This window comes from Cotesia typhae, unplaced genomic scaffold (assembly GCF_013202065.1).
Source record: "Cotesia typhae breed Kobodo isofemale line unplaced genomic scaffold, CoteBio_Ctyphae contig_48, whole genome shotgun sequence".
Taxonomy (NCBI): Eukaryota; Metazoa; Arthropoda; class Insecta; order Hymenoptera; family Braconidae; genus Cotesia; species Cotesia typhae.
Window position 1 is genome coordinate 9,364,005 of NW_027423756.1, and position 14,388 is coordinate 9,378,392.

Below are 14,388 nucleotides of genomic sequence, written 5' to 3' on the forward strand. Positions count from 1 at the left end.
ATAAATAGCCAGCAAAATGAGTGTAAAACGTGATTGTGATTGAGTATATTTTAGGAGGCTTATTTCAGTGCTAGAGTTCCAAGTCAAGTCAGATGAATAATGTATTCATGAATATAGTTACATAAAGATAATAAAATGAGAACATATTACGAAGCTATATGTTTTGACAGCAACAACGGCAGCAACATTTGCACGATGAATCTCTTTCTGGTGTAACCTCTGTCAGAAAATACACATTGCACATCGAATTCCAAGACAAACGCTGTATTGTGCTATGTGCTGTTGTTGTGAACCCGTTGCCGGTGCTTATAACTCTTGTGGCGATAAATTTAACAGTCTGAAGAGGAGCCGAAGCTCTTTCCGGATATTCATCGCACCTTTGGATGGACACTGCTTTACACTTTCACTATTTATCATTGCGTATAGTTGCAACATATATTGTGGATAATATTTATATTTTATGTCTATATTTTTATAAAATAAAAGTGATAAAGCGGGTTAATTAATTTTTTTTTCTTTCAATATTTTTATACTCAGTATAATAAAAATGTTTAATTTTTTTTGTTATTAATTTTAATTAATAACAAAGTAAAATCGTGGGCAGAACAATAGACAAAAACTAAATTTTTGAAAGTTATTTATTAAAAATAATTTAATTAGTGAATTAATTATACTAAAAATATCCAATGGCAATTTTTTAAAATAAATATAATAATTAAAAAACAGGTGTAATAATAAAAATAAAAATAAAAATAAAAAAAATATGACGGTAGCACGAGTATAAATAGGAGTAAACTGTGAGTGCTATCGACTGCTTGAACACGAGCAATTTATTAAGAGTGTCCTTACAGCCATAGTTAAAAGGTCTCCCGCGTCGTGTTGTCCTCTGTTAGTGTCCATAAAGGGCCAGGATCTACAGTAACAAACTCACAACAAGACAAGTCGAGTTAAGAGTCGCGCGGCTCGTGAGACCCGCGAGTTAAGTCTTGCAGTTGGAGCCAAAGCAAAGCAAGTAAAGCCAAAGTAAGTGGAGCAAACCGGCTTACACGTTGGCACATACGGTGGTCGGCGCTCGTCGTTTGCCCGGTTATGCTCTTGCGCTTTTTCATCCCTCTCGCCTCTACTCCTTAGCTCTTCTATCCGCTGGCTGGCTCTCTTGTTTCTCCTTTATTGTCACGATTCTACTCGCGAGGTTTCCAGGAAGCTGGACAGTTTTGCACGATGAGTCATACCCTGAAAAGTCCGAGGTGGTCTGGCTCTATTTTCCCGCTCAAACAATAACCAGTCGACAAGTACACGGACAACAATAATTCTTTATTTTATTTTTAAGGGTAATTTAAAACCTTTTTTCACTCATGTCTTGTTAATAAAAAAATATATTTATACACTTCAAGTTAAAATACTGACTATTCCCTTTGTATCAGCGGGTATATATCGCTGAAATAACCGGTAAAATTGCTCCTACCCACGCACTAATGTATACCTTTTCTCATGATCTTAACAACTACTCAACTAAGAATCTTTTATACATAATATATATTCTTTACAATGGCATTCACTTCCTATCAATGGTATTTTTAGATTTTAAATAAAACATAATTATAAAACTTTGTTATCAATAAAAACAATATTAGTTATAACTAAAAAAAAAATCTCAAACCATAAAATTCATTTTAGTCTTGATCAAACAGAAAAGTCTTTAAATTGATAAATTTTTTTAATCTAAATAAATTTTACTTGGTTAAAAAAATTTTTTCTCAGAATTAAGTTAATTTTTTATCAGTAAAGACAAAATTAAAAAATAATGTAATATTTATTACAGAAAATTAATAATGTGTTATAATTTATAATGAATTAAAAAAAATTGTTTTCATTATCAAAGAGCAAAAATTTAATGTCAAAATATTCAGTAATTTTTTGTGTGACAGGCTGACAAAAAAAAAGTTTTTAAGGACTAGCATAAATTAAAATAAACGACTAAACGAATTACGGTAACAAACCGTCTGAAGTTCACCTCATATGCCAGATAAGAAGATACTCCACAGCATGAGGTCCTCTCAGAATCTTATTTTTATTATATACCCAACAGTTTATTTACCCCCTGCGTACACCCACTCGATGTACTCATACTGTACTTATTGTCCGTCAAACAATGATGCGTGTACTTAAACATCAGATTTTACAACAACAATAATAATATTATAGTTCAGTATAATAGATAATATGTAATGTATAATATTAAATATAATATGTAAAATTTATTAAACGAAAGTAACTTTTAATAATTATTACAGCCGTATTCTCACGTGATAAATGCTTATATGTGTATATTAATTCACGGTTGACTGATAATTTAAAAAACTAATAAGTGGTACAGATACTGCGGTGAGGAGCACAGATAATCGGATTATGTCGTCTCGCGTTATTTTTAATTCCAGCTGCAATTAATATCTGCCGTAACGCGATATATCGCTCTGACGAATCTCGAGCGAAACTCAAACGCCCAGGATAACCGCATGGGGATTGAGATAAAAGTATGAATGTGAGATAAAAAGGAACAAGATGCTGAACAACAAGAATAAAATGGAGACGGAAACTAAGGAGGTTTAAAAATGTATATCAAGAGGATGCAATAAAATAAAAAAAAAGAATATGATACTTCTGGACATTAAATGATGCCGCGTTGGGTATAAAGGATAATTGGAATACTCAAAACAGTTTGTCGGGCTTGATAATAATGTTACTGGGAGTAATTTTTCATAAAATTAATTATTATACAAAAAATGCACTTTTACAAGCAATATGGATTTTTATGTATTTTAGTAATGATCACGTGTTTAATGATTTTTATGAAAATGTGTCGTGATGATAATCATAATAATTATTTTTTTTTTTTTGTATTTGGTCGATATCTTTTACACAGTTGGCAATATTACCAGTGAAGATAATTATTGTAGATATAATGAAATATATATTATACATTACATTGTACGTAGAAAAAATATTAGTTGACGTTAGGTGAGTTAGAAATGTGGACGCCAACAAATCCAATGGAGGTTTTGCTGCCGATTTTTGTTTTAGACTGGATATTTTGTTTTGGAGTGGTCCATTATGAAAAATTAAAAATTAGAAATTTATATTCTTTTATTTACTCAATTATTACAGTAATTTTATACAATTTTTTCCTATTTTACTTGGCGTACACCACTGAAGCGATAGCTGTTCGATATAGCCCTATGAGTTTTATTGTGGGCATAATTAATTGGACAGTAATGATTATCAATGTTGTCATCGGTTGGATTTTTAAAAATGTAAGTACAATTAAATTCATCCTATAAAATAATTCGTATTTTATACTTATGAGTGATTAAAATTTTTATTTTAGAAAGCTGTGAGGCTTAATACAAATATTTTAAAAGTCGACGACACTCTCAATAGTTTTGGAGTTTCAATCAATATTAAACGTGAATTTCGTTGTGCTATAATAATAGCAATTTTCTGGATTTTGGTTAGTTTTGTAACCAATCTACTAATAATTATTGAACATAATCAGTTTTATGCAATATTTCATATATTGATGTTGGTACATGCATATTTTGTGAATTTATTAATTGACATTAGATTTTTTTTTATGGTAAGACACATGTGATTGCGGTTCAAAAATATTAACAAAGTACTCAAAAAAGAACTTGAATCAAATACTAAAAAATTTAAAGTAGCAGAAAAGAGTGATAGGTGGGCTATTTCTATTCAAATGGATTGGGAGTTAGACCCGACTGAATTTATCTATAAAATCAGGTAGATTTTTATGATAGTCTTCATCAATTGTTGTTTAATTAATTAAACAAACATGTTTTTATTTTTATTATTATTATAGACGTGTGCATATCGAATTAGAAGAACTGTGTTTTGAAATAACAAAAGTTTATGGAACTTCAATTCTTTTAACGACGATTAGACAATTTATTCACATTACTGGTTACTTGCTCCAAGAAGTTGCAATTTTTAGAAATCAATCCAAGATTGTCCCTACCAAAATACCCTATACGCTGATATTCTTAAATTGGCTTTTGCCGTCAGTCTGCACATTCATCAGAATTAATTATGCTTGCGAACAGACCATTCAAGAGGTATTATAATAATTTATTGATGTATTCATCATTTTTCGTGAAAACAATAACAAATAAATTTATTTTTCGTTCCAGTGGAAACAAACTAGAGAAACACTTGCAAGATTGGAGCTTAAATCCAAAGATCCTAAGCTTCAGGAGGAAATCCGCAACTTCTCGAGTCAAACACAAAAAAAACTCGTTAAAGTTCTCACCGTGTGGACTATTTGATCTTGGTTCTTATTTTATCACAGATGTGAGTTTAAAATTCAAATATTACAAAAGTAACAATTACTAACAATATTGCATTTTTTTTCCAGTTCGTTGCAGCTGTAATTACGTACCTAATTATATCAATCCAAAATTTTAAAAATTTGAAAAATAGTTTTTCAAGACTATAATAGTCATAATTATTACAAAAAAGTATAGTGATTGACTTTTAATTTGAATCATTACATTTCTTGCACACTGAAAAAAAAATTTACTTGAGTCAATTAAAATTTATTTAAACCACGAAAAATTTTTTAGTTTAAGAATTTTTTAATTTAAATGAAAAAGATGACGGTCTTTAAAATTATTTACTAGATTTAAATGAATTTTTTTTCTCTGTGCAATAATTAAAAAAACATATATTAGTGTTTGATTTATTGTTTGATGAATAATAAAATTGTTTCATAAATAATCTATATGTTGAATTTTATACTGATTGTAATTTGTAGCACCTAATGATCATACTTAAAATTTTCGATTTGAACTAAAATGTAACAGTATTATCCATTTAATTTTATAAAAAATAAATTTTAAAAAATAATTCAAGTGATTATTTTACATTATCGGAAGAAACAAAAACTGGAAAAGCATCCTGAATTTCAGCTTCTTAATTAGACACCGAATGATGAAGGTAGAAACACCGCTAGTAATTATAATAAAGATATTTTCTTGTAAAGACTTAATATAAAGATAAAATAAATAGGAAAAAGAAATGAATAAAAACTAAAACACTACATGTGTGCAATAGTGGAAGAAACACTAGTAGCGACACTAGCACTAGTACAAGGACCGGTCGTTAAGAGAGGAGAAGAGGAATAGAATGAAATGGAATGGAATGGAAGAGTTGTAGCTGTGGATCTCGAGATACTAAAAGAGAACTGAAAAATATTCTCTTGAGCATGTAATGGCTGAGTATATATAATATGTACATATATATACTTTACACAGAAACTGAGCTGGAGTCCTGCCAAGAGATTGCTGTCGAGCATTCACGGCGTTCGGTATTATGTACAGTAATAGTAGTGCAAGATCCACGGACTAGACTGAAACTTGTGAAGGAACAGGATAGAGAGCGAGACATCAGAGCAGGAGCCAGTGGGTCTATTCAAATCAAACATCAACCTTACACGAGAGATTTATAATCGCGTGGACTACTCGCCCGGTGAATAAAAGATTTATCGTTTGTTTGAATTTCTGTATTACCAACTTCTCAATCTCATCATGGTGCCTATCATGTCATTGATTATTTATTTATTATTTATTACCGGACATGCCTTACAGTTATTCATTTTCTCATATTCCCTGTCGATAAATTTTAATTAAAGATTCCGTATTACGACTGTTAATTTAACGAGTTTATTTTATTTTTATTTATAATAAATATTATTTAATAAGCATAAATATAATTAAAATGAGCCGATGTGGTCCTTCATCAATTTTACGAGAGTATATTCACTTTTGAGTAAAGAAATTTATTACTTTTTTTAATAGCGACAAACTTACACCGCAAAACTTCAACACTATCACTTTTGCACGCTGATTGCCAGCTTTAGCTTGGGGTTCACAATAAAAATGAAAATTTACGAGCACGCGTGGCGGATTGTCTGCCAACGCAGCGGAACTCTATCAAAGAGAAACCTCCATAATCTTTCCATAATAAGACATAACGATCTTACGAATACATCACTTTTAATTATAGTTTTATATTTTTTTACACGACTAAACTTAATTAAATTAGAAGACAGCATATTTTTTTTTTAATTTCTTTTGAGATAAAAATTTTATAAAGTAATCGTGAACAATTTTTGAAAAAATTATTAGGTGTCTTGATTTTTGCAGTTTTGGAGATATAATGCAATCAATTGAATCTTCGATTATTGATTGTGTGATAACAAGATACATCAAACTAAAAAGTTTTGTAATTAACAAAAAAAAAAAAAAAAAAAAGACTAAATTTATTTTTTACATCACTAATAAAAAAAATCTCTACATGAGTTGTGTAGAAAATAAATAAATAAATTCTGAAGAGTAGTAAGTTCCGCATACGTGATCATCTCACGTGCTCACGCATTTTTATTCAGAGTAGAGTTTTCCCATCAAGAATAAAATACTTAGCACCTACATCGCAACATTGCAAGCGATTACTCAAGAATAAAAGATTAAAGATGTGTAGAGAAAAATAAAAATGACATGTAATACTAATAATAATAATAATAATGATAATGGTAGTTGTAGCCGTGATTGCAATGAAATAAGGAATAGGAGTACAGAGTGTAAAATGTTATGCAGAGATAAAGAGAATCCAAGACAAGTGTCTTAAAGTTTTCTCGTGCGGTACTAAGTGGAGCTGATATGGCTCCTCCTGATGAGTCGGCATCGCCTGGGTATGGACAAAAAGACTGTCTGAGATGTCCTGGAAGAGCAAGAGCCCCACACTAGTCTGTAATTATTGCCCGGTGACCGTGGGAATTGAATGACGAGTTTTATTTATCGTACTCTTTACGTCTCTTAAAAGAGGAACAAAAAATCTGTAATAAAAATAAATATAAATAAATAAAGATGATAAAAAAGGAGGAGTCAAAATAAGGAGTGTAGAAAGAGAAGCAGAGAGGAATAAAAATAAAAGTGGCTTCTTTAACCTGTTTGAAAAGGAAGCATCACACAAGTTAGTCAGACACGTACCGTTTTCGCCGCGATTTTTCTTCCCTTTTATACTCACACGTGCTCTACGCCTTTATGCTGGATGTCGAAGCATTATATTCCCTGTCCCCATGTCATGCGTACAACCCTCTAATTTAAATCTCTGAGATTGCTTAAAAGTGAATTACATTCTGTGTGTGAAACACACACGTCATCTAAATTGAATTTTAAGTGGTTTTAATTTTTTTTTTATCAATTTTTTTTGTTTTGATACAACTTGTTGTTTTGATACAACAATAATTCATATTGTAATTATTTTTATAAGCAGTTATTAAATTAAACATTATCTAGTTAGAGAATTAGTCAGATTATCTGAGTGATAATTTAATTAAATTAAAAATAATAATATCTTTTAATTAATAAAGTTATATTAAACTTTTGTATCATTCATTGTCGCTTGTAATAATTATATAAATGTACACAATACCTGTGAATTTAAAAAATAAAAACTCTAAATGAAATTAAAACTAAAAAGCATTAATGACTCAGTATAAAAGTAGAGTATAGACAGTTCTCCAGAATTCTTGGAATCAATGTGGTCAGCTGGTCAATTAGTGAGCAGTCAGATACTTCGGATTCTCTGGAATCGCAGTGAGCACTCAGTAATTACCGTTTGAAAGAAGTGAACCATCTACACACATGCAATCGACCAAAAAGGAGCTTTGCCCAGTCAAAGAAAGGTGATGGAAAGATATCGAGAACGAAATCGTTTCTCCACTCCAGGATTCCATCTTCCGCTCATCGTGTCATCGACTATCTGCATCGGACATCGTCTTCCTTGTTTTGTTGAAAACTCTTTTCAAAAACAGTAGTCGTGTCTCCTGTTGCAAAATATATTATTTTTCCATCGCGTCTATCTTCTCCGATTCGCGTTTTACGACACAAGAAAATTTATAAAATAAGAATAATAATCACAAAAACTGCACACTTCTAAATAAGGTACGCGCTGTTTATGTCGAGACGAAATAAAATGTGAAATTGTTTGTATTTATTTTTTTGTAGCTTCAATATACCATCGCCGATCTGATCATTTCAACCAACCTTTATAGAAGCTCCTCACTTATATTTCATTACATTATATCTGTATACAGAGCTGAGTAAGTAGTAAGTATGAGACTTAATAAAATATAAGACTTTCTTTGCCACCCGATGACTCACTGTTCAATAATCCAGCAGAAGCCCAGATTACAATTGAACTTTTTAAAATTTAAAAAAAAAAAATAAGCAAACATCTTTGAAATTTTTTTTTGAAGACTCGCGACCCACCAGTCACCATTCGCTGGACTATTTACATACATGCTTACACATTTGCCTTAACACTCGGATATGCGAGACTAAAAATCCGTGGCATCAAATCGTTGTCTGTAATCCGCGGACAATGACGATAACCAGCGAATGTTCCGAGCAATATATTAAAATACATTGCGCTGTCAAGTATTCTGTGTACAGAGTACTGTGAATAGCTCGAGATCCTTTCACGCCACAAGATTTCAGGGTCATAAGCTCTACTCGCTTTTAATCTGCACCCACTCATTTCGTTGTTAAACAGACTGATGTCATCAACGCTCGTGCTCAACGCTCTGACAGCTAAGCTCACTCTTGAATGACAATACACATTTAATGCATCAGTACTGTACTTGCCGTATATTTGTTCGCATTCAATATTATTTTTTTTTTTTTCATGCTTACAACGGTAAGTATTATTTTAACATTTTGTGTCGCTTTGAGTTTAATAAAATTGTGCACAATGACTCTGAAATTTTTAGAGATATTTATTTTGAATTTTTTAAAATGAATTAGACATCGTTTGTTATCGTAAGAGTTAATAATTAATGTAAAACAAAAATAAAAGAGTTTAATTAGATTTCTGGTTTAAAAATGACGATTTTTTTTATTTTTATTTTTTAATTAAATTTATAGCCAGTGTAATTTAATGTAAAAAAATTTACGTGTTTGGTTTTGAGCAAGTCAAGTTTCCAAGTGCGTCCTCGAGTGGTTGTCGCGACGCGTTCACGGTAAAGAGCATCAAATAATGCAGAGTGACAGCTACGATTGCAGGCTCATTGAAAATTATCCATTCCCTGTATCCTCATCTGTCACATCACTCATACTCTCAGGCACGTCACCATCCACCAGCCGAATTAATCCCCCACGTCCGCTAATGATTAAATTAGCACTCTTATAGTCTTGATATAAAATAATTTATAATATTAATTCAAATTTCACCAACTTGTAATTATTTTCTCACGAATATCTTTGCATGTTTTATGATTGCTTTAAAAATATGATTGGCAAGTAGTCATAAAAAATAGTAATTATTTAAATAATTCAGTAGCTGTCAATTAAAAATCAAATTATTAAAATATCATTTCATCATGATTAACGACATATAAATAAATAATTAGTTACACACTTTCTCGAGTAATTAAAAAAAATTATCTCGTTTCAAGGTAACCAGCTGTAATAAATTACCTGCCTATTGAATATGCAAAGTATTTATTTAAAATTTTTTAGTTTTTTAAATCCAACGAAACTTTACTTTTATAAGAATTAAATATATATTAAATTAATAACACGATTAAATTCATGCATATTATTTATATAATTAATTCACTTTTATACTCATATTTAAACTAACTGTCAGCTGACAACTATTCCTGAGAAAGGTTAATGATTAATATATTTAATTAATGGATAAAATATGAGAACTGCAATAGAATAATTAATCCAATAAAAATATCTTATCTCTTTTATAAATATTATAAATATATACAAAATTATCGAGTAGAAAATGTAAACATCAATTGAATAAAGTAACTAAATAAATTTTTTTTAGTTAATTTGTTCAAGTTACGGGCAAAATTATCCAGGACACAAAAAAAAATAATTAATGACTATTAAAATACTAATAAATATTCAAATTAATTTTAAAAATAAATTGATTCGAATATACTATAAATTTTATCTGTGTTCAAATATTATTTTTTTGTAAGCTATATAATTTGTTTTCCATAAAAAAGGAACCAGTAAATTTTAAAAAAATTCTCCACGCATGCATCCCTTGAATTTATTTTTGCTTCACCAAAAAGTAAGTTATGCAAAGACTCGTATGTTAACTTGGTTATATCATCGTACTGCTAAACCTAGGCCCTTGCATTAAAAAGAATCAAATGCAAAATGCAGAAGGGAATTTGGTATAATAGTCTGACGAAGTTGCTCGTTAAAAATGTTATGCTACTGCAGCAATTTGCTGAGTAGCTGTAGTAAGCATATACACACACATAATGTATATATAAACACAACGTTAAATTCCCGGAAAGGATCAAAAGATTCCTCTTAGTCTTTCTTATTCACATCAATTCGTTTATTTATTTTTTAAACAACCACCATGTCACCTCCTCCCTTAAAAATTTCTTCATTCTTTATTTTATTAAATAAAATCTTCGCTTTCTCTCAATCTCCTCTATTCATGTTTCCCATTTACTGACATTTAGTTTCTCTAACCGATCTCTCAACTCCCCTGCTCAGTTATCCCCTTTCGTCTTTTCTCTTTTGCGTGTAACCATATAACGACTCTGAATCGAACAAACCAGGGACATAAATTGGTTACAAGTGCCGCTCAGACTAAACAAGTTTCGCCATCAATTTAACTGTTTCTTCAAATACTTTTTTAACTTCTACAAATACCGCCGAAGTTAGCTTTACGTGCCAACAGTTTATTCAAATCTCTGGTAATTAGCTAAATAATAATTATAATTTTTCATATTATTTTTATCTTATCTTACCTGTTTCAAGTCCAAAATAATAGTGACGAATTCGTATCGGCTGTCTCGAGCAAGCGTTGGGCTTTGCCACCATTTGGTCGGATCAGGACTCAGGACATTTGTGATATTATGCCGTTTAAACAAATCAGGACTCCTCGAGTCACAAACAGCGCACCTAGAAGAATCTGACGGCTTGCAAAAGGTCTCCGGGCCATCTTCTCCGCAAGTAGCATTAGCGTAAATTTCGGCTTTTGTCGCAACGTTGAAAGTCGATGGAAAGAGACCTCCGCTCTTTAGATTTCTACTAACTCCAAATTCAGCGTAACCTTTAATAAAAAATAATAATAATAAATTTATTATAATAGCTTTCAGATTTATTGAAAAATAGCATAATACATTTATACTCAATAAAAACTCAGTTTATTTTTATTTACAGTTTTTTGCCAGAACTAATCCTTAAATCAACAATCAATTCCATTCGTCTGGTTTATTTATTTTCTATCAAATAAAATAATTCAATCTAATCGCTTTATTTATAGTAGATTAGTACCGATGTTTTGATGAAATAAAACTCAAATTATATTCAAAGAAATAAATCAAGCACACCGGGGTTTCTTATACTATCTTCATTAAGTAGTCCATGAAAGATTTTATAGTGAAAGCAGCTGAAAAAAATATTATACAAAAAATATTTTATGCTTTTTTTTTGTAATTTATTGTTAACTATGAATATCTTTTATTACTTTGTTTGTCTCTCTTCAGTATAAAATAGAATATGAATTTAAAGCGATCATTTATTAAGTATTAAATAAATTTTCTTCATTTTTTCAAAAAAATTTGTTAAATTATTTTTGTTTTTATACTATCAAAAATAAATGAAAAATAATAAATAACTCAATCAATAATTTCTCAATTAGCCTTAATCCCAAGAAAAAATGATTTATTTATCTTTATTTAACCGGGGCCATTAATTCTTGCTTGCGGAGAATATTTTTTGCGGTAATTTATCCGACAATTTTCTATAATTTATATAAATATCGGCGTCTGGATTTCTTGTCGTCAAGTCATCGTCGATATATATATTACACGTTTAAAAGTTAATGTCGCTTAAGACCTAGAGAAAATTAATTTTAGAACTCGTTGGTACGCCACCTGCTTTAACACACGTGTTACTCGCGATCGCGGTTCTACTTCCAAACGATATGAGGTTAATCACTTCTTGGATTTCTAGTTCTGTCTCTGCTCGGAAAATTTCTTCTCGTCAACTAAACGAAAGTTAATTTTTATCGGACGACTAGGACTAGGCGGCAGTGTCTTCTTCTAGCGTTACTTATCTATTATTTATTACATAAGTACCTCACCACATTACCGATTATTATGATATTACATTAAATAAATAAATAAATAAATAAGGCGTGTTTTAATACATAGTCAGAAGTTTAACAAATTGATGGCTGCCGTAAATTAGCTCGCGATATGAAGCATAAGAGATTTCCAACATTTACGATTTTTTAATGCCATTAGTAGTCAAAATTAAAATAAATTTACAGTTTTTATTAAGCTAACTTTGTGATATATGTGTCTTATCTTAAAAACAAGAAAGACAACTGCATAGAAGCATGATAAATTCCGAAGACATTACTGTACTATACGCTAATGAGATATTTGTTTCGTTCTCTTGATCTACTGATGAAGATCGGTCTCGGTCGCATGTCTTCCTATTTCAAGATCAACCATCTGGTTGCCGGTACTCGCCAAATTTTCCGATGCCTTTATTCTCACATTCTTCATTTTCAATATATTTGTTAAGTGCACACGGAAAAAAAAATTAACATCTTCATGATTTTAAATTAAGTAAAAAAATTTTTCAACTTAATAAATTGTTCTTGATTCGAGACAATGAAACTCTTAAAAATTATTCTCTTGGTTTAAGAATTTTTCTCTTGAATCAAGTTAATTTTTTTTTCCCGTCCACACACATGTATATAAGTAAACACAAGCAATGTCGAAAAATATGCCCGATGGAATAAATAAAAGAAACGAAAAAAAAAAAAAAAAAAAAAAAAAAAAAAAATGAAAAAAAAAATGTTGTCTAGAAAATTAAAACCCAAGAACCACTGTATAATGGTATGATACCACAGGAGATGCTGTAGCTGTAGCTGAGTTAAAACGAATAAAAGATAGTGTACTCATATGTCGCTACCAGTGACTGATGACGACAGAAATAACCCAGCCGTCGTTTTACTTAGAGTACTCTACTCGAGTAGGAAACCAACAAGACGACGTATAGTGGATGAGACATCGTAGTTTTATGTGCACGTGCGTGCGTCATGCTGAATTATTCCTCGTACAAAGAATTAATTAACTCCCAAATATATAATAATAATTATTATTATGAGTTATAAGTAAAGCTAAGGTTCACTAGGTTGAAAATCAAGTAAACATTGCCCAGAAATTAAACATAAATGTTTGTCTATCGCTACTGTAATAAAAATCCCAACAAAGAGCCCTAGGGGTTCTCGGAATTGAACTACTGTGATGTTTCGGAGTATTGTGCCCGCCTGTAGACATCACATGCGAGAAAGTGCCAAACAAAAGCCACCTGGCGGATGTTTAGAGAATTAAATTCGGCTATTGAATCGTTGAGTTTTTATTGAGTTTGAATATGATGATTAACTTTCGTTCCTTGTTCAGAATTTTACTTCCAAATAGTAAATAATTTTTTTCATCGATCATCATTTTAATATTAGATTTTTTCATAAATATGCTTTGAAAAATAGTAAGCTGAAAGCACTCTGGACAAAACAAGGTTATTTTAATTATTGAAATTAAGAGTTTTATCCTAAATTTAATTCTTCAATGAACGGTGAGTTAAGTTGATGGTAGAAGTGCTTTAATTCTTCAAAAATCGAGTTCAAATAGTGACAATAAATGGTAGTAACGAACCGATAGTCTAATGTAAGTAGCATACAGGCGTGTGTAGGGCCTCACACGACGTGAGGATCCGCCTCGAAGCCCTCAGCCTTATAAGGCACCGAGTCTGCACTGCACGAGTGCAGATACTGACACATATAGACATATACATACACATACACACACACCCGCCTACCCTCGACGCTGGTATTCCCCGTGTAAAACGGCTGTGGCCATATCGTTCACATGATCGCGAAGGCTATTACGGAACGCCTTTTAAATTCCGATGTAAACACCAAATATATTTTTTCCATCTTTAATGCGCCTTTTATTTTTATTTAACTGTACCTTTTTTTTCCTCATCTAGTTTTTATTTTTCTCCGAGCAAGTCCAGAATAGAATTAATTTCAAGAATCAGTGTTCTTCCCTTTCCCTTGCCAGCAAAGTGTTCTCGTTATGTCTAGTCTGGCTCTTGATTCTCAGCTAAAAAGTAACTCTCCCATTACATTCTAAATCACTTCTCACGACCCATCGGCCACTTATGAGTCCGTAATGGTCTATGGGCTTAGTAACGTTTACAAAACTTCCTGTTGTGTTTTGTTAGATTCTCTCATGGCATGTCCAATCTCCGC

At 31.0% G+C, this 14,388-nt stretch overlaps 2 protein-coding genes across 4 annotated transcripts in view; one reads left to right on the plus strand and one right to left on the minus strand.

Annotated features, from left to right (window-relative positions):
• Positions 1-4,603, plus strand: part of LOC141529952 (uncharacterized) — a 31,073-nt gene extending 26,470 nt beyond the window's left edge. Inside the window, exons 3-6 of one of the 3 annotated variants that reach the window (XM_074246753.1) lie at positions 3,214-3,798; positions 3,878-4,130; positions 4,206-4,365; positions 4,430-4,603. In XM_074246753.1, the coding sequence (XP_074102854.1) occupies positions 3,755-3,798; positions 3,878-4,130; positions 4,206-4,340 (432 nt within the window). In that variant the 5' untranslated portion in view covers positions 3,214-3,754 and the 3' untranslated portion in view covers positions 4,341-4,365; positions 4,430-4,603. Of the gene's footprint in view, positions 1-3,034; positions 4,366-4,429 lie in introns of those variants that run through there. The other 2 variants (XM_074246752.1, XR_012479685.1) reach the window with 2 other exon arrangements.
• The window catches only part of Wb (wing blister), a 77,018-nt gene that overhangs the window by 50,406 nt on the left and 12,224 nt on the right, over positions 1-14,388 (minus strand). Inside the window, exon 2 of the mRNA XM_074246744.1 lies at positions 10,865-11,169. Coding sequence (XP_074102845.1) covers positions 10,865-11,169 — 305 coding nt within the window. The remainder of the gene's footprint in view (positions 1-10,864; positions 11,170-14,388) is intronic.